Source organism: Ctenopharyngodon idella, chromosome 1 (assembly GCF_019924925.1).
Source record: "Ctenopharyngodon idella isolate HZGC_01 chromosome 1, HZGC01, whole genome shotgun sequence".
In the NCBI taxonomy this organism is placed as follows: Eukaryota; Metazoa; Chordata; class Actinopteri; order Cypriniformes; family Xenocyprididae; genus Ctenopharyngodon; species Ctenopharyngodon idella.
The window spans coordinates 10,514,617-10,535,993 of NC_067220.1; the positions used below are offsets into that span (position 1 = coordinate 10,514,617).

The 21,377-nt window shown below is 35.5% G+C and overlaps 1 protein-coding gene across 2 annotated transcripts in view; it reads right to left on the bottom strand.

The window, feature by feature from the left end:
* The window catches only part of gpc6a (glypican 6a), a 249,648-nt gene that overhangs the window by 118,144 nt on the left and 110,127 nt on the right, over positions 1-21,377 (bottom strand). For both annotated transcript variants that reach the window (XM_051897701.1, XM_051897711.1), the window contains exon 3: positions 6,947-7,338. In XM_051897701.1, the coding sequence (XP_051753661.1) occupies positions 6,947-7,338 (392 nt within the window). The remainder of the gene's footprint in view (positions 1-6,946; positions 7,339-21,377) is intronic.

The following is a 21,377-nucleotide window of genomic DNA, read 5'->3' on the forward strand; positions in this document are numbered from 1 at the left end:
CAATAGGAACGCAATGATATTACAGCGGACTCTCTCACATACAATTATTTGACTTTATTAATCACTATAAAATAAAATAAAAAATGGTGGAAGTTTAAGGCAATTTTTGATTAAAATGTAAGTGGGATGAACCAAAACATTTAAAGAGAAGTAATTTCTTAAAAATTAAGTGTTATATAGCCCACTGAATCATTCTCAGACTTAATACTGACAGAAATGGAACCACTTGGGAGAACTTCAGGAAAACTTATTTCTTAGGACAAAAGAGGACAGTGGGGTAAAAGAGGATTACCAAATCATTGTTTTAAGTGTGAAAATATAGCAAAAGTAACAGAAATTCAAAATCAATGGACCTGTGACAAGGCCCCTAAAACAATCAGGCCTTCATTTTTAAGTTTTTATTTAGTGATGAGCGATTTGTTTGCTCAACAAAGAGCAGGAGAAATAGTGCCTGAGAGCCAGCAAAATCTATGAAAAGAGTAAGATGCAGCCTGCAGAAGGGACATGCATGGTTGTTGTTCACACTAGAAATAGGCCTACCTACTGTAGTCAAAGCACAATAAAGTCAGCTAGCCTTTTCCAAGGCCCATATTTACTAAAATATAGACCTCTGGGAATCTATATATCTGTTACCTACAGGTTTTCTTTTCTTACTGGCTAAATGTTTTGTGCCCAAGATTTAATTAGATTGTTTTAAAATATATGATACATTCTCTCTAGTTTTGTTTGCCAGCTGTAGTACATTTTATGGTTATTAGAAGAACAGAAGTTAAAATCACAAAATTAAAAATTAAAATAAATATGCACAAACTAAATTTTAATTGTTAAGGTGAATCTAAGCTCAGTAATTGGCCTACAGTATATTAGCCTTGATTTACCCCATTACAATAGTCCATTTACTGCAATCATAAAAATACACTTACTTGTAGGTTTAAAATTGTACATATGGCACATTTAATGTCCAACATCAAATATTTTAGCAAAATGTATATATTTTAGTCAGAATTATTGTGCGTTTGGCGTGCATGCGCGCAGCAGCGCTCATTCACTGTGAAGTTTAGCAGCAAAATGGAAATATTTGCATGACTTTTTAACATTTACAGATGGAGAATAAACTTGTGAAATGTAAGTTATGCACTGAGGAAAACACCATGTCTCAAACGCATAAAATACCGAACTGTGACTTCAAAACCGAGGTACGTACCGAACCGTCATTTTTGTGTACCGTTACAGCCTTAATATATATTAAGGCTGTAACGGTACACAAAAATGACGGTTCGGTACGTACCTCGGTTTTGAAGTCACAGTTCGGTACGTGTTCGGTACAGCAGGGTGAGAAAACAAAACAATTTTTTCTCTTTTTTTATTAAACAATGTTTTACTGAACAAACTGTGTCTCTGTCTTTAAATGTATTCAATTATAATTACAATTTTCTTAAGAATAAAAAATTCTATCTCTGCTAATACTGTAACCTACTAGGGAGCCCTTACTTGCACATTACTATAATAAAGGTTACAATTAACAACAGAGCCCAAATTATTAAATTGAGTTGCTATTTATTTTTAGATATTATCATCAACACTCAAATAATAATAAAAAATGTATGTGTTGTAAACATGTAAATTACACATAAGGCAGTTTCTCCAATTCATTGTTGAAATATAATCATTATAAATATATATATTATAATATATATATATATATATATATATATATATATAAATTATATTTTACTTAACCTGTTAGTTAATGTAAGGCCTAAATAAATCCGCTAAAATAAATTCGCTAAAATAGGCAAATAGTGCATATATTTAGTGATATTTAGTGCATTTCTCTAGCGAGCTAACAAGCTGTTGACACTGAATTGCTTTTCTGAGGTAAATGTAATACTACTTGACATATTGTTACAAGCTGTTTTACTGACATCTTTCCGCGGTTGAAGCACTGATTGAGCGAATACAAGAGATATGATACGTTTCAGTAAGTTGTACTGTACCTTTCAACATACCTTCATGTTCATTCATGTTCATGTGGTAGTGAAGAGGAAGGGATGGTCACGTTCACTCGCGCTCCACGCTGCCGTTTGAACTGAGGTGCCTATACAGCGATCTGTTCACGCCACATCAAAAAGCATCAAAACGGCATTTATTGTTTGAATTTCGTGATAAAATGGAAAGAATTTGAAAGATGGCACTTTGTTTCTAATCGAAATTAACAAAACACAGAGCTTATTGCGATTATTGGTGGTTAATGCTGGTTAAAAGTGGTTAGACTAAAAGCATTAATGTGCACGCCCACTTTTGGATTGGAGTGTGGATCGCCTGTGACTGACTGTATTCGTCGTGTAACTGCATGAACCGAACCGTGACGTCCGTACCGTGCGGCTGTCAGAACAGAAACGAAAGCTGCTGCTCTCCATATGTTTTCCCGTTGTCTCCGTGCGCATTCATATATAAATTGCGCGAGCTTGTTTTGTCCATTAGATTGAAAGATCTGAAAAAAGAAACAAATTTATACGCCCACAGAACCTCCCCTCGAAGAAATCAGGACAAAAAGTGGTTGAAAGTGGACAAAAGAGATGGATTAAAACACCAGGTGTAAACGGGTATGTGTCTCCCTCGTCTACTTTTGATCCAATTGACCAAAACTTAATACCAGGTGTAAACAGTGCTTAAGAGCCTCCTGCTTTGATATTAACATTGGAGCTTTACATGTATTATGAATTGCATATACAAAGAGCATTATAGATGATGGAAAGTGGCTGTATTAGTTTAAAATTGAGCCACAAAATTCTCTGTATATGTTCATGAAGCTGTTCACTTTAACTGCAAACACACACCCGTATTACAGCTTCCTTTTCTTTATAAGAATACAAATGTGCCTGGAAAATTTAACTTGATAATTTCCTTTAGTGAACCTACACTAAGGAAAACACTAGTGTATTATAAAAGTGCATTTCCTAGATTCTTACATTTTCCTGAGTGAGTGGTGCCATAAAGCAAGAGTAGCAATCACTTAGAAAAGTATCAGCAGCACATCTGACCTCAACGAACTGTACAGTTTGAGATATTTGAGTAAAATGTTACAAATTACAGGTTTAAATCTTAGGGGTTCAATCATATTCAATCAAAATTGAATCATATCAGTAGTTTTGCATACTTTATATTAGAGGTCGACCGATATATTGGGCCGATATTTGTCTTTTTTTAATACATCAGCATCGGCCGATATCCGTGTTTAGTAGTGCCGATTTAAAGCCAGGCACGTCCGCGGGCAGCCCTGTGTTATTGGTGCGGTGGAATGTGCTGCTGCCGCATGTGATTTGAAACTTTTGGAAGATTCAACAACAGTACTGGGAGATAAAGGTAGCCTAAGGCTTAAATTCTGATATTTCAAAGTTCTATGGCCATATATTTACTATATATTACTAGTAAACTATGAAGTGTTGCTTCACTTAGTGAAAGAAACAACGGATAGCATAGAACCGTCGGGAACTGGCATAATGCTACAGCTGGTTGAAGGTTCACTTATTTGTAGTTAACTTTAAGGACTGTAGTCCAAAACTACCAGCAGCTTGCTTGCTAACATATTAGCCATACATAACATATTAGTTATAAGTTCTGTTTTATTTTTCCTGTGTCGGAGTCGGAGAATTTCACTCTGCTTGGGGTGGAGAAGGTGGCAGCTCTCACAAACACTGCAGCGTGATTGAGGGCTACGTTACTCCGACAAATATTGGCAATATTAAGAGGATTTGGCATTTCCAATTAATGTAAGCCTGTTACATTCTTCTAGTCTATTATTATTACTATTAGGTAAGCTACTTTTATTATTAAATTAATATTATAATAAATTTGCCCCGCAATAATTTCACAGCGCATCACCGCATAACTGACGTGCTGTGAGGATAAAAGATTAGGCTATCAGCTCCTCTTTGAAAATGTTTTAAACGTTTTTTAGGTCTATTATACAATGAATTAGACCTATAATTAAAATTATTAACAGTCTATAATATTTCCTAACACTGCAGTCATAAATGAAAATTAAGAGCAGCTTTAGGCTACTTCAAGCACCAACTTAAAAAAAAACAAAAAAAAACAAGCTGTTTAACACGAAATACTATTCTTCTCATTTGTTTCACTATATGTACGGGCAACAAGAGAAATAATGGAATAAATTAAGACAGTTATATACCGTTATCAGCATATTATGTTGAAATTCGTCTCTGAGAGAAAATGCTCCGTTAATGCAGCGTCAGGCAGCTCCGTCACTTTTACTTTCACTTTGAATACTGACCGAGGTTAAGCTTTTACCGGCATAACTTTTCCGCAAAGTTTGCACGTTGCTTCTTGTGTGATATCCATTGGCTCCCCTTCTTGGTTGAACCCCCGCGGATTTGCGCTAAGCCACTGCGCAGAAGTGTATGACATTTGTTCGGAAGCATGGTTTGATGCAGACAATAGCCGAGTTTCCATCCAACTTTGCATTAATGAAAATTCAGCTCAAGAATATGCGCATCTGCGTGTGTTTCCATCAACTGTGTAATGCAAAATGGACATCAGCCTAATAAAATGATGTGTTCCGACTAATGACTATATATATACGTTATACGCTAACGTTGACCGTCAAGAATGTCAGAAATCACTAAGAGTTTAGCACTGTCCTTGCATACAAGGCTGTGCAACATGACAAAGTTTTTAATTGATTTTTATTTATAAAGTTGTATTTTATTTAAATGTATATTTAAGTTTACATTTATGTTCCAACAAACTTGAAAAATTCAGCTTGATAAATGCTCTAAAATTTTTATGTAAATCAAGTCAGTGTTCAATAAATTATGTTAAGTTTAGAAATGTTGTGCATCCACTTATTATTAGTGTGACATTTTAGCATGCAAAGGAAGGAGAAAACTTCAAGATATTGGCCCTAAAAATCGGCAGCACATATCGGCCATCGGCTGACCCTGACCTCTAAACATCGGCATCGGTTATAGAAAAACCCATATCGGTCGATCTCTACTTTATATATGTTACCAGCAATGTGTGAAATCCCTATGCCAAAGGGCCAGCCGGCTTGTCATTCTGTATAATACCTATGTATAGAATGCCTAGGAAAAGTATGCAAAATAATCACAAAAAGCAGACATTTCATACTTTGCCTAAAAACTTCACACATTCTATATATTCCATAGGCATTCTATACAGTACCTTCTTTCACACATTTCATAACATATACACTCCTTGTGTAAAATTAGAGGATTAGCATAATTTTGGTGCTAATTAACTTTAGCTATAATACATTTTGTTAATACTGCACATTTGGAGAGTCCAACAGAGTAATTATAGACTATTTGTTTGAAGTTTCTCAAGTCTGTGTTCCCAGTAAGCAGTGTTGAAGTGTTCCTCAAGAACACTTCTCCTAATGACAATTATGTGTCATTGCCATAAAAATATATATTTGAGGCTCTTCCAACTGTTCTCGATTGGTCAGAGGTGCCATTATAGACAATGCAGCCTGATTGGCTAAGAATAATCCAGCTCCTGCTTTCAATCATACTCATGTGAACTCTGTCAAAGTGACAAGAACACAAACTCTATTTATGTGGACCGGTTCCAAATTCTACTTCCCGAGTGTTCTAAGTTCTACTAACCAATTTAAATCAGAGGCTGATAGTCTCAGATGGCACTTATATGGCCAATTCAAAGACTTTCACAAACAATTCACAATTTGCTACATATTGCTCAACTCCTATGAACTATGACAGATGTGATCAGCTCTCTGACATGTTGGACGTCACAGAGGACAGTCTAAGGCAAAAAAATAACAGTCACTTTCTTATTACCGTTGGCATCACAGATGACACAAATACAAAAGCAGCTTATCTACATTTTACCTCAGCAAAACCACTCCAAACAGACCAGGCCTGGCTGCCTCACTACATTCTCTGAGCTTTTTCGGTAGGAAATCTGTCAATAATGCTTATAATCATCCAGTAAGCCATTAAACAGCAAAACATCCAGCGGAAAATGTGATTGAGACGAGCTATCAAAGACGGATCTGAGAGATGGAGCAGAGATGCCCGCTGCGGCTGCCAGTCAGCACGCTTTTATCTTCCCTTCAGAAACCGTCCATTGCTCCGCAGGCCATCTCGCCTCATCACTGATGTCATAACCTGTCCAGCGTGCAGCTGTCACATCAAAGCTCATACACGGCTTCTGTGGTGTTAAGATGCATTAGCACAGATGGAAATGTGTACTTTGTGGCCTTTAGAAAAATACATACAAATAAATGGCTTCTACAAAATATACACGTGTTTATGGTATTAGTTGTGCTAAACCAAAAAAATCCATATAAATATACTAACTATAATCATCATCATCATCATCATCATCATGTCAAATGTACCATGCTATATACGAAAGATATACCTTCATATTATTTACAAAATGATGCATACATTATTAAAATAATCATAATAATAATCATAAGCACTGAGGTCTATTTCTACCATGCTATATAATAATAATAATAATAATAATAATAATAACAATAATAATAATAATAATAATAATAATTTTTATTATTATTATTGCACATTTTATAATAAAATATAAAATGATATAAAATAATATGCCTTCAAATTATTTACAAAATTATGTATAAATTATTAATATAATCATAATAATAATCATAAGCAGTGAGGTCTATATCTACCATGCTATACAATAATAATAATAATAATTACTATTATTAGTATTATTATAATATAATATAATATAATAAAAAAAACAAAAAAAAAACAGTAAAGCATATCTCTCTGGTTCATTGGTGTTTTATCTATATCTCTCCATTTCATCGACAGACGCTGGAGGCCACTGACCTGTCTAGACGTCCAGTGAAAGCTGAGTAAGACCGGGAAGACTTGTGTAAAAATAGATGCCTTACCTTTGCCACTCTGTTGGCCACTTCCCGACCCACCATGAGTCCTTGAACGAACGAGCGAGCCGCAATAAAGGCCTTGGTGACCTGGGCCTTGAGCTTGCGAGGAACATCTCCAAAGGGTTTTAACTGGTCTGTGTATTTGCTGATACACTCCAGATAGTCGTCAGTGAACGTGTACTGAGAGTTAAGCAGCTGAAACATGCGTTCCAGCAGTCTCGACCAGAAGTCATTCAGCACTTCCTCAAGGTTGACGTTGCCGCCGGTGTAGTAGCGCTTGAGCTCGGAGAACAGGTCCTCAAACATCTCTGAGTTGTGAGTGTACAGTTTGCCATATGTGCGCACAAACATGTCGTTGAGTGACTTTTCCGAGTTGTCCAGCAACTCCAGAAAGAATTCTGAAACAGAGAAAAATACATAAAAATAATTACAGATAAAATATAGATACTGTGGTACAAATAGGTACAATAATAATAACAATAACAATTATTATAATTTTATTGTTAATTTAATAATTTACCATATTTTAAGTGTAAAAAAATTCTGAACGTCCTTGCACAGTCCATGTTTCCAACAAAAAACATTTATAATGAAATTGCTATTATTATTATTATTATTATTATTATTATTTCAGTTAATAAAAGATTACATTTAAAAAAGATTTAGAACATCACTGCACAGTCCATGTTTCAAATATAAACTAACAGAATGTACAATTAAATAATAATAATTATTATTATTATTATTATTATTATTATTTCAGTTAATAAAAGATTACATTTAAAAAAGATTTAGAACATCACTGCACAGTCCATGTTTCAAATATAAACTAACAGAATGTACAATTAAATAATAATAATAATAATTATTATTATTATTATTATTATTATTATCATTATTATTATTATTTAATTATTAAATATATTTTTACATTTCATATATTATTTTTACATATACAAATAATAATATTATAATAATGATCATAATAATACAATTACTTATTATTATTATTGAATGTTTATAAATTGTATACATTAGTTTTGACATGTTATAAAAATAATAAATAAAACTATAATGATAATAATACTAATAATACTAATAATATTATTACTACTATTCTATATCAAATATAAAATAAAATTTATTTATAATTAGATTGCTTTTGTTATTTTTCATTATAATTATCATTATTATAATTAATAATAATAAAAATAAAAATTCTTCTCAGTCCATGTTTCAAATTACAAAACAAAAAAAGCGGCTTCAGAAAGACATGTTACGCCAGTGGGACTCTCTCAAGACCATTTTCTCACCTTGTTCTCAAATGGAGTGGATATCAAATTATGTGATGCAGACAGCAGCTTCTGAAATACTGCCAGTCGACCATATGGTACTCAAATTAACGTCTTGCTTTAACTTTATCAGCCGCAGGCAAAGATTTATGGAAGCACACCGCCGGCAGCGTCTGCTCAGACGGATACAGACCGGCTTGTCTTTCAAGACTACATATTGCAGTTCAAGCGCTCATGACCCGAGGTGCTGATTATTTTTAACAGACTCTTGCTGATTGTTTGTCCTCAAACGGAGGACGTTTGGATTGGCTTTAATGTGACGTTAAATTTTTTTTAATCTTCCATAAAAATCTTGTTTACTCACATTAAAGGGTTAGTTCACCCAAAAATGAAAATTCTGTCATTTATTACTCACCCTCATGGCGTTCCACACCCGTAAGACCTTCGTTAATCTTTGGAACACAAATTAAGATATTTTTGTTGAAATCCGATGGCTCAGTGAGGCCTGCATAGCCAGCAATGACATTTCCTCTCTCAAGATCCATTAATGTACTAAAAACATATTTAAAAGTTAATGTGAGTACAGTGGTTCAATATTAATATTATAAAGCAACGAGAATATTTTTGGTGCGCCAAAAAAAACAAAATAACAACTTATATAGTGATGGCCGATTTCAAAACACTCCTTCAGGAAGCTTTGGAGCGTTATGAATCAACGTGTCGAATTAGCGTATCGAATCAGCGGTTTGGAGTGCCAAAGTCACGTGATTTCAGCAGTTTGGCGGTTTGACACGCGATCCGAATCATGATTCGACAAACTGATTCATAACGCTCCGAAGCTTCCTGAAGCAGTGTTTTGAAATCGGCCATCACTATATAAGTCGTTATTTTGTTTTTTTGGCGCACCAAAAATATTCTCGTCGCTTTATAATATTAATATTGAACCACTGTACTGACATGAACTGATTTAAATATGTTTTTAGTACATTAATGGATCTTGAGAAATGTCATTGCTGGCTACGGAGGCCTCACGGAGCCATCGGATTTCAACAAAAATATCTTAATTTGTGTTCCGAAGATTAACGAAGGTCTTACGGGTCTGGAATGCCACGAGGGTGAGTAATAAATGACATTAGTTTTATTTTTGGGTGAACTAACCCTTTAAAGGAATATCAATAAAAACGATGTCATCATTTACCAAATCTGTTTGACTTGCTTTCTTCTCTGAAATCACTAAATATTTCATTTAATGCAATTAAATTTAATGCATCCTTTCTGAATAAAAATATTAATTTCTTTCAAAAAAAAAACAACATTCATTTAAATAATTATTTTTAAGTGAACCGTCTCTTTAAATGAGAAATTTAAGCAATAGATTTCAGGTAAGTAGTTCTAAGGAAGCTCTTTAAAGCATTTCTTTTTAGATTCAAATTGAAAACTCTGCCATTTGTAAAGGCTAATTAGTTGTATCCTTGGGTCATCTGCTTATATAATCAAACGTTTCATTAAAGTACATTGATCTAGACGCTGCTTATATTGGCCCTTTTGAAAAACACCCGGCAAAATAATAGTAATTACCTTCTCATCACGTTGATGAAGGCTGCTGATGATGTAAAACAACATATTCATTACTCAGTGCCGGAAAAGCCACTTTACCCTTCAGATAATTACAATGGAGTAAATCATGCAAATACACAATCTAATACCCTTCAGCTCTCAACAGCGCTGTCTATCGCTCCAGCACAAACATGACTGTAACCTCGACCCGACACAAACTGCTCTTTCATTCAGTGTTTGAGAGAGAGAGAGAGAGAAGACTGTGTTTCAGAGGTTTCTTTTAAAATGAGTCAATACTTGTCATACTGGAAGAGTATAGAGCTATAAAATAAATGCTGATGGCAGATCAGATCATTTAATCATAATAAAAATTGATGAGATCATAATGATTGCAGACTATGGGATCTGAACCTTTGAGATCTTTTTTCTCAGGAGAAGCATCTGAGAACCAGAAACTTCAGCAAAAGTCTCAATTTCTTCTCCATTTACCTTTAAGCATTTGGCAGATAATTTCTTCTGATTATATTCATCGGTATTTGTTTTGTGGGAATCGAACCCACAACCTTTCCATTTAATCACATTGTCATATAAGAAACAACTGAAACAAATAAAAGCTACTGAAACAGTAAGTTTTTCTACAATAATTTGCATTATTTGCATGTATTATTTTAATTTATATTCAGATTTATGCTACTGTTCAAATGTTTGGGTTCGGTAAGATTTTCAATGTTTTTGAAAGAGTCTCTCAAGCTCACCATGGCTGCATTGTTTGATCAAACATACAGTAAAAAATGTGAAATATTATTACAATTTAAAATAACAATGTTCCATGTGAATATGTTTTAAAATGTAATTTATTCCTGTGATGCAAAGCTGAATTTCATACAGTCTTCAGTGTCACATGATCCTTCAGAAATCATTCTAATATACTGAATTCTGGCTGAAGAAACATTTCTTATCATGATCAATGTTAAAAACAGTTTAATATTTTTGTAGAAACCATGATACATTTATTTATTTATTTATTTATTTTATTTTTTTCAGGATTCTTTGATGAATAGAAAGTTCAAAAGAAATCTTTTGTGACATTATAAATGTCTTTACTGTCACTTTTGATCAATTTAATATATCCTTGCAGAATAAAAAAGACAAAGGGGTCATGACATGAATAATAAAATTTGTACCATTAAAACATCCTTCAAGTTTCATAGCTTAAAACATCCTCCTCATTATAAACAAGCCATTTATTTAATCAAGCTCCGAATATTTGATATTGCGGGATTTGTGATGTCACACGGGCAAATACATTTGCATATGACTGCCTCCAGAGTAAGACATTGACGAAAAGTTATACATCATCACACCATAGGCCCCGCCCTCTGGCATTCAGTCGCTAACAGCTAACATTTGTCTACACTGGATGTGAGCGCCACGCCGCGTCAAAAGCAAATAGAACCCATTATAATCAGTGACACTGTCTACACTGGATATAGTATACAGATGTGAGTTCAATTTATGTCATACTACACACACTTGAGTCTGTCGACAACAGGACAAATGGAAGAGCGAAAGAACTTTGATGCGTCCAGTTTAAACAGCTCATTTGCATCTCTGCACAGATTTCAGAAAGATCCCAGCGTCGGAAACAAGTGGATGGCTTATTTTAATGGCGTCCCGGATCGCGTCGGAGGATTATATGTTTGTTCCAAGTATTTTGTTTTGTAAATGAGGCACAGTGTAATGGAGAGTTCACAAAGAAACTGCTGAAAGATGAAGCAGTCAACTGTATTGGATCTGACAGCAGCTACATTACAAACTGCAAGTAAATTATTTCATAATGTTTGTCTGTAAATGACAGTTTTGTATGGATAATGCTTTCAAAACACTTACTCGTGTGCAACAGTGAGTGGGCGTTGATACAGTTTCCTATGCAATGATGTTAGCCAAGAAATAACAGTGACCTTTTACTGATAAACCTTAAAGGGGTCCTATTATGTCCCTTGCATAGATGTAATATAAGTCTCTGGTGTCCCCAGAATGTGTCTTTGAAGTTTCAGCTCAAAATACCCCACAGATCATTTATTATAGCTTGTAAAATTTTCCCCTATTTGGGTGTGAGCAAAAACACACTGTTTCTGTGTGTGTCCCTTTAAATGCAAATGAGCTGCTGCTCCCGGCCCCCTTTCCTGAAGGAGGTGGAGCTTTAACAGCTCTAGCTTCGCATACTCAACAACAACAAAGCTGGAGAATCTCACGCAGACAAAATGACGATTGTCAGTAATGGTGTTCAGCCTTACTGGAGTTGAACACTGATGGAGAGACTCAGGAAGAAGTTACAACTGCATCTGGACATTTCTGAATTGTTAGTGGATAAATTTATGTAGTTGTTGCTGTGGAGTTAAGTTGATTCAACTCACTCAGGGCGGTAGCTATACTAATAGGGCAGATCGTCATCAGTCATGGGCGGGGCTTAACCATACTCTTACGTAAGAGTAGGGGGAAATCTGGAACAGCTCGTTTGGAGAGACTGTTTATGATTCATGGGGATTATAAAAAAAGGATTGAGTGGATTTTTACTATTATAGGTTGGTTGTTTACACACACTGTGGACACACATCTGTGTTCAAACACCTTATAAAAGTGAATTTTGCATAATAGGTCCCTTTAAATGAGCCACCCCTTAAGCCAAGTTTACACTACAGGACTTTAAACGTTGGCAGATCGCTGTGCTGTTCAGAATACGTGACTTGCTGTGGAGTCTTGAAGTCGTTGTGGTGTTCACACTACGTAAATGATCTACAACAGCAGGTTACGCACTACACGAGCTGACGACAACTGTCACCCAACGACTTTATTTGAAAATAGATGTTGGGAGGAAATTAGTTTAAATTTTGAATTAAATTTAATTACAATTAAAATAACCCTTTCACACATAAGTTTAAAACATTCTGGCTGACCTCTCAGAGTTAAGCCGACTGTTATTGTAGAACGTTTCCCTTTATTGTATCCATGACGACGCGTCATGGTTGTCACGTGACACACCGCAGCCAGCCGGCCACACTGTATAACAGATTTATTGCTTTTCTCCTCATTTCATCAACTGATATTTCGATTCTCAAATATGTGCAAGTGAGTGTTTTGTCATTTAAAAACCTATATAATGACCTTGATCTTAATATATAACGTGAATTCATCCATTTGTCCTGAAATACATGTGGCTGGTGAACTGGGAGAACAATAGAGTAAGTGAGCTTTATAGTTACTTACACAATGTGTATCTGATATGAATAAACGTCAGCAAATTATATATGAATGGATTGTTATTGCTGCTTCCATAAACATCAGTGTATATTTCATTGGCTGTTGCGTCGCGACACGTGACACCACAGGACATTGAGTCGGCCAACAGCTCCAGATATTTAGCATGCTAGATATTTGTCTGGCGTCTGTGAGGTGTCGGCGATATGTCAGCGAGCCTCTTCGATGCATCGTTGAGTAGTTCACACAAAGATTGGCGAGCGCCGATCACTCGCTGATTTTCCCCCGATCACAGCCCGACCTGTCGGCGAGCTCGTTAACTTGCAAATCGGGCTTAAATCGAGCTTAAAATCCTGTAGTGTAAACTTGGCATTAAAAAACTTGTTATGCTCCAGCAGGTGAAAATTGCACGTCTGATCATTTAGTAAAGTAGCAGCACACCTCTCCTCAACAAGCCACCTGATTTGCGCAATCATTCATGTCTGGATCACAAACGGAAGCACTAATTACAGTCTTCCATTATTGTGGACGTCCTCGAATGCTTCCAAACGCTTGTTTAATCAGCGCTGTTAAATCCTAATGAACACAGTGACACGAGAGGTTCGGACAGATGGCTTCCTCACAGATAAAGATAAAAACTACTACCTGTTTGTGTTTTCCAAACGCAAAGAAAAGAGGACATCTGAGGACCAGCTCATATCAGCATCTGCATCTGCTTCTTTCTGGAAACTTTCCATTTGGACTAATTGCTCGGCCTCTACTGTCGCCTCTTTATGAAAACGTATCTCTTGTATCTTATCAGAGTCACATTAGAGTAGACGTATTCATCTTCAAATGGCTTTTTAAGAGCTCATTAGAGATAAGCAATAAGAGAGATATTAAATAGACCTGAAGGGTCGTACGTGCCCACGTACACACACACACACACACACACACACACACACACACACACACACACACACACATACACGTAAAAGACGGATGTGCACACAACACCCTGTACTGTCTTGATTTCCTTCTCTAGCAGCAAAGCTTCAGAATAATCCAATGGGAATGGAGCACTAACATAGTCCAATCAAATAATTAGTAAAGAACAACACAATAGAAATTGTGATTTAGATTTTTGATTGCATTGTGGGATACATTTTTGCTCACGTTCATCCTAGTATGCATACATAAAATCTGCATACTGTACAGACAAATAGTAAGAGTAGTATGTATGCTACAGAGATCACAGACAGCATCATGCATACAGTACACCTCATACAATGACAAAGAAATCATGTAAGTATACGTACTGTTCTCATTACAACAGCGAGTCCCCAGTTTCTCATTCTACTTTCGCTGCAGTCGACTGACCCATGATTACCCCTTCATTTATTTAAGTAATAATAGGCCCCAAGCGTTTCTGTGTGCCGCAGATGGTCCTTTATTCTTATAAAAAGGGAGTCAAGGACGAGCCCAGATCGAGATGAAGTCATAGTTAAAAGTAATTGTTCTAAGAGACACACGGTCACCACGTTCGTAATGTACCTGATGGCATGTTCCTGAATGACTGCTGCTGTGAATTACAGCAGAAACACATATGGTAGAGCAGAATTAAAATTTCCTGATAACTTACTCACCTCCATGTCATCCAAGATGTTAGAAATTAAGAACGAAATTAAGTCGAAAAGAAATTAAGATTTTTGAGGAAAACATTCCAGGAATTTTCTCCATAAAGTGGACTTCACTGGGGTTCACTGGGTTGAAGGTCCAAATTGCAGTTTCAATGCAGCTTCAAAGAGCACTACATGATCCCAGCTGAGGAATAAGGGTCTTATCTTGTGAAACGATCTGTCATTTCCTAAAAAAAATAAAAATGTATATACTTTTTAACCACAAATGTTCATCTTGCACTGCTCTGCGATGCGCCACGCATTACATAATCACATTGGAAAGGTCACGCACGACGTAGGCGAAAGTACCAATCCAGTTTCTACTAAGGGAATATGCAAAGTCAAATGCCCTTTACGAAAAAGGTAAAACAATGATGTCGGACGATTTTGAAGTTGGAGGAGAAAATGAGATGAAGTTTTTCACCCTACCACGGTACTTCCGCCTACGTCACGCGTGACCTTTCCAACATGATTACATAATGCGTGGCGCATCGCAGTGCAAGACGAGCATTTGTGGTTAAAAAGAATATAAATTTTTATTTTATTTTTTTTAGAAAATGACCGATTGTTTCACTAGATAAGACCCTTATTCCTCGGCTGGGATCGTGTAGAGCCCTTTGAAGCTGCACTGAAACTGCAATTTGGACCCTCAACCCGTTGGACCCCAGTGAAGTCCATGTGGAGAAAAATCCTGGAATGTTTTCCTCAAAAACCTTAATTTCTTTTCAACTGAAGAAAGAAGGACATGAACATCTTGGATGACATGGAGATGAGTAAATTATCAGGAAATTTTAATTCTGAAGTGAACTAATCCTTTAAAAGATCTGGCTATGTCTATTAAATGTTTGTCAAGTACAATCACACCGAACATTCAGAGAGAGCCAGAGAGAGCAGTTGTCATGTATAGGTATGAAACAGGTAATGAAATATTTTTAAATAGACTGCAGTAATTAACATTTTGTAAGAACCTCTGGTAAATTACATGTTGTTTTGTTTAGTTATTTATTCAGAATAAGGAGAATCAGGAGAATCATTCATGAATGAATGAATGAATGAAAATAAAATTGTGATTCTCAATTTATCCAGAATTGTGCAGCTCTACTATATGATACAGGCATTTTTGCGTTGCTGCAAGTTTACTACACTCTAAGAACAAAAGCCTTTTATGCCAAAAAAAAAATTCTATATAAGGAGAAATGTCTTAAATGATTGTATAATACTTTTATGTTTAATGGTTATATCATATTTTTTCTAGTGATAAAGTACGTTCACGAGCTGTTTAATTCATAAAATTTAATAAAAAAATAAATAAATAAAAAAAATTTATTAAAACAAAATTAATTCATTAAAACTAAATCCATAAAATGATCCCAAGATGGGAACCCTTAAAGGTTCTATATATGAACACAATCTTTAGGGTTCCATATAGAACCTTTTTTTTTTTTCCTTTGCAAAACTAGGTTGTCTTCCTCAGTCCAGCTTGAAAATTATGTGCAGGAAGATGTAGTGACATTATTATTAAAATATGTCCCATCATTCAGCAGGTTTTTATTTATTCAGCTAGCCACTCCCTGTACAGGAATGAAAAGCAGTGAATATTTTAATGCATTTTACTCAAATGACCTACATCTTTGAGGGGAAAATAATGAATGACGGTAGCAGGCTGAATTATGCATCAGCTTCTACATTCAGATTTACTTTATGTTGTGTGTAATATAACCATTCCCGGTCTGCCAGTCTTTTTATCTCTCCTGGCAATGAACACTTCTGTTGCATGAAAAATGCAGATGAAACGAATGACTGAATTATGAAAATGCTCTCAGCTGAAACAAAAACTCACAGGCATCAGGTCAAAGCACACAACGGCCATGCTAAAACTTTTATGTGGCCTCTTCTCAGCCTCGGTGATCTAATCCATTCAACTACATGTTGGTTGCAGCATTAACAACCCCGAGGTCACCTCCAACACCTTCAGATGATAAAAGTTGAGGTATCAAGCCATGCCACTTCTTTATTACTGAGAGAATCACACTGCGCTCCATTCAAAGACACATGTGGAACACAAAGGCTTTCACTGATGCACAAAAGATGATGGTAAAATGGGAATGCTAGCAGTGTAACAGAAATGTCTCCTAGCTGCTAAATTGCAAGGAATAAACAATGCAGGTGAACAACTATCAACAGAGAGGATCATTTACAGTGTTTCACACGCTGGTCTCATGATCTTTACCTCCAACGCAGCTCTCAAAATCAAATATTAAGCAGCAATTTTAATGTCAATGATATTTACTTATGAGATATTTGATGTCACGGATGTTCAAAACCTGCGCCTTTGGCACAGTTTTTAATTTGAGAGCCATATCAATCAAACAACAACTTAAAGATCTCTTCAGTGTCTCTACTGTTTCTCCAGAAATGTGATTTAATGGAGAGTAAATGGAGACTTTTGATTAAGAAAAAGACCAGTAATCTCACAGTAGTGTTAAAAAAGCATATAATATAACATAATATAATATAATACTGTATAATATAATATAAAAAAGACTTAAATTTCCAATTAGGAAGTTTGAAATCCAAGCTGAATGAAATGCAGCCCTACCTCCAATTAAACAGGCCACCAAACTCCATTGGTTTTCCTACTGTGGGTCACTGAATTCTCAATTATGTCAAAAAAAGAGTCATTTCAGTCCATAAAGGCTATTTCTCAGCTGTTTAGGCACCACAGAGTTGTGTGAACCGTCTACGTGGGTCACAGTGTTGACTATGAGAAAAGGCTGAAACCGTAGACGTAGGTAAGAGGTCTTGCTGAGCATAATTAATTGAGCCTCACACAGGCTAATTGAGAGTGGGGAAAATAATTTGAAAGGCCATTACCTTCATGTCACATGCAATCACATCAGCTCTCTGTTTTTTAAGCTTTGTGAGCATTATAATCTGACGGTTGAAATGCCACGATAACTAAAACCTGGTGAAATGACTATTAGCAACAATTATTAGCATGCACTATTCTAAATGGGAATAATAAAGCTTATTTTACCCCTTGCAGTTGAAGAGCTGTGATATCAGAAAACCTTGCATTGTAATGCTGGTATCCTCCCCTGCCTGCTTAACAAGCAAGACTTCCTTCACAATCACCTTCACAAGGTAAGTTTTGCTAGTTAAAACTTGTACTAACCAGCATAAAACAGCATATATTACCATTGATAATGCATACTGTTCATACTAACAAAGTAAAGTGGCGGTACTATGGCTTAGTGAGGATATCTGATGGTAAAACCATGGTACTTTGTCGGGGCTCAAAAATAAGGACTTCCCGATGGCCCGGGACCAGCGCAAACAAAGCTCGGGACAGTTGACAGAACTGTCACTTGCCCGATCGGGCCAGTGCTGCATCATCACGAAAGTTTATCATTTGCACTTGTTTTTAAGCCTTGCCAATTTTAATATTCAAATGCAAGAAGATGCGAAAGAGAACTTAATTCGGTACTCGCACGCTGTTTGAGAAGTTTTATGTGTGCACACATCTGGAGTGTGCGCCCAAAAAGCCACGTTTCAGACAGCTTGAATGCTTGAACACACATCTTCACATGAAATTATGTCAAAATGCCCATCTTGGTGAGTATCTTAGTACACACAGTCGGTTTAAGTCTTAGGTGAAGCAAACACAGTAGAGAAATAAAACGCATATGTAACAGTGTTTTGGATCTGTGCAGCTCTTACAATGACAGCAGCCTAATATTCCTGCTGCTTTCTGTGTTTTTCAATGTTAATCAAACAACAAAAGACAAATAAGAAATCTCACAAATCATGTTTCACGATCTACTCATATACAATCACTTAAGAAAGAAAAATCACAAATGGCATATCTTTAATGTTTTTTTGTTTGTTTTTCTATTATTATTATTATTATTATTATTATTATTTAGAAATGTCTTGTCAGTGCCATGGTATCATTATGATAGTGTCTAAAAATAAAAAAAATATTTTTTTTTTTTTTATAAATATGCATTATAGTTAATACATATAATTAATATTATAAAAAAAAAATTAAGTATATTTTATGTACATGTAATTATTTGGTTTAGAAATGTAAATGTCTAAATATAAAATAAAATAAAAAAATTACAATAATAAAAAATAAAAAAATAGTGTTGTATCATCAACATTTAATTACCCAACAGTCTAATTCTACACCACCGCTGAATCCATTAGAACATGTGGCCTCACACTGCAAAGGAAAATTCATCTCACTCCAGCTGTCTATGTATAATTCATCACAGGGATGCCCTGCGATTCACGCTCCACTTTAAACCACAACTAACCCTGTGGCGCTACTCGCTGTAATAACCTCATAAAATGTCTTTGTTCATCTCCCGGTGTCTGTGGGCAGTAAAATCCGATGGAGGTCGCCGGGACTGCGGCTGCTGAAGGACGATGCTGTACGTAAATTGCAGAGACTGTGGTTATCGATCCGCACATCAGAAACAGTCACCTATTAGAGTGATTGACGGTGAAAGGGCTTGTTGCTCTTAACGGGAAAGTCCTGAAAACAAACAAGTCGTGGATGTCAGCCAACATGAATGCAAAATGTCTGCAAAAACCCCTAAGATTAGCAAGGTGTCTTCTGTGTGTCGGTTATGGGCTTATTTATGTATTTGTTTAGAATTTCTTGCTGAAAGGATTCTTTCTAGTGCATTCTGTCTCTGTCAATCTATATTTCAATATTTGGCTTAAAAATGATCCGTCCAGCAGGCACTCTAAGAGGTTTGTTTTCAATCTGTCCGAGCCCAGTGAGAATCAGTGGTGTTAGACTTCAACTCTGAAATATTATGATGTAGACGTCTCTACAGCGTTGCCCCATTTAACGCTCTCTACCTCCAGCCATCATTAAATGTGCCAAAAATATACTTAGACACTTAAAAAGTATATTTTAAATTTAAACACTTTGAAATGTTATTTAACAATCAAAACTTGTTTAAAGGGGACCTATATATGCCTATTTTTACAAGATAAAAGTCTCAGGTGTGCCCAGAATGTGTCTGTGAAGCTTCAGCTCAAAATACCCCACAGATCATTTATTACACCATGTTGTAAATGCCCATTTTTGAGTGGAAGGAAAAACATGCTGTGTTCGTGCATGTAACTTTAAATGCAAATGAGCTGCTGCTCCTCACCCCACTTTCCAGGAGAGGGCGGAGCCTGTACAACTCATGCCTCGGTCCAGATACTCTGACAAAAACTAACAAAACATCTGTTTGGTTTTGATTGTCATCTCTATCTCATGTGACATTGCAGTTCTTCGTCATCATAAAAGTTTTTTTTATTATTATTATTTGCATGTATTTTAAAGCCATAACAGTCTAAACTTCTGATATATGGTTTTCTGAGCACACACATCCGAAGCATGCACACAGAAAGCTGCCTGTCAGACGGCATGTCGCTCTAGTATTAAACTAAGTTCTCTTTCATGTCTTATTGCATTTAAACTGTCAAATACACACAAGGTTATGTCAAAGTTCACAAACACAGTCAGTTATGTCTGTGAATGTAAACAGCTGTGAAAGAAATCTGTGTATTAAAGTGACACCAGCATAATATACAGTACCTACTGCTATATATGCTGTTAATATGAACCAAACAACAAAAGAACAACGAAAATCACTCACTGCGCTTGACTGAATAACTTCAGCAGCTTTATTCAGATTTATGGGGAAAATAACAAATGAACTGGATGGATTTTTACCACAATAGGATGGTTGTGTACACACACTGGAGACATAAATATGTACAAAAACAATATAAAAGTGAATTTCGCATAATAGGTCACCATTAAACATATTGTTCCTGGTTTAAAAATATGCATTATACCCATTTTGAAAATATTTTTCAAACATTTTTTTTTTTGAAGCTTTATTTGTCATTGTCAAATTTTTAGACTTTTTCCAAGAAACATTAGAATTTAAAATTTCCTACAGTAGTTCTCAAGTCTTCGCTGTGAGTGTGTATCCCATGCAGAGCTGTGAAGTCGAACTCATGCTGCTTGATAATTTGAACCTTGAGGAGACAATTCATATAAGGAGACAATTTAAATCATATAAGCGTAATGTGATTATTCATATAAATTACTGACAATGGTATGGAATCACAAACAGAACTGCTTTTTAAATTCAGCATCATAAATAAGCCTGTCCAACTCCTCTCCTGTCGTGCCAGCATGTGATTCGCTTGTGCATCACCATAGCAACAGCTGAGAAGTTTGTATAGGTCTTAAACAACTACCCACATTAATCACACCTTGAGTTATTTACTAAACATGCAAATGTGCAAGGAAACATATTAGCAGTCGACAGAAACCACGGTGAGAAACATAATTGAACATATACGATGAAAAACATCACTGTTACACAAACTTCTCCATGTATGCCTATATATGAACTAAAAGAAATGTTATTAATTTTGGGAGACAGTCACAGTTCATAGTGACTGTCAAGCTACAAAAAGGACAAACAAAGCATCATAAAAGTAGTGCATATGACATCTGTGCTCTATAAGTCAGTTATAAATAACATCATGCAGTGTATTTTCACAAGGCATGTACTTTATTGGAAAACCATTACATGTCTAAAAAAAAACGACAAAAAAATTCTACCAAAAAAATGTGATGTGCAAATT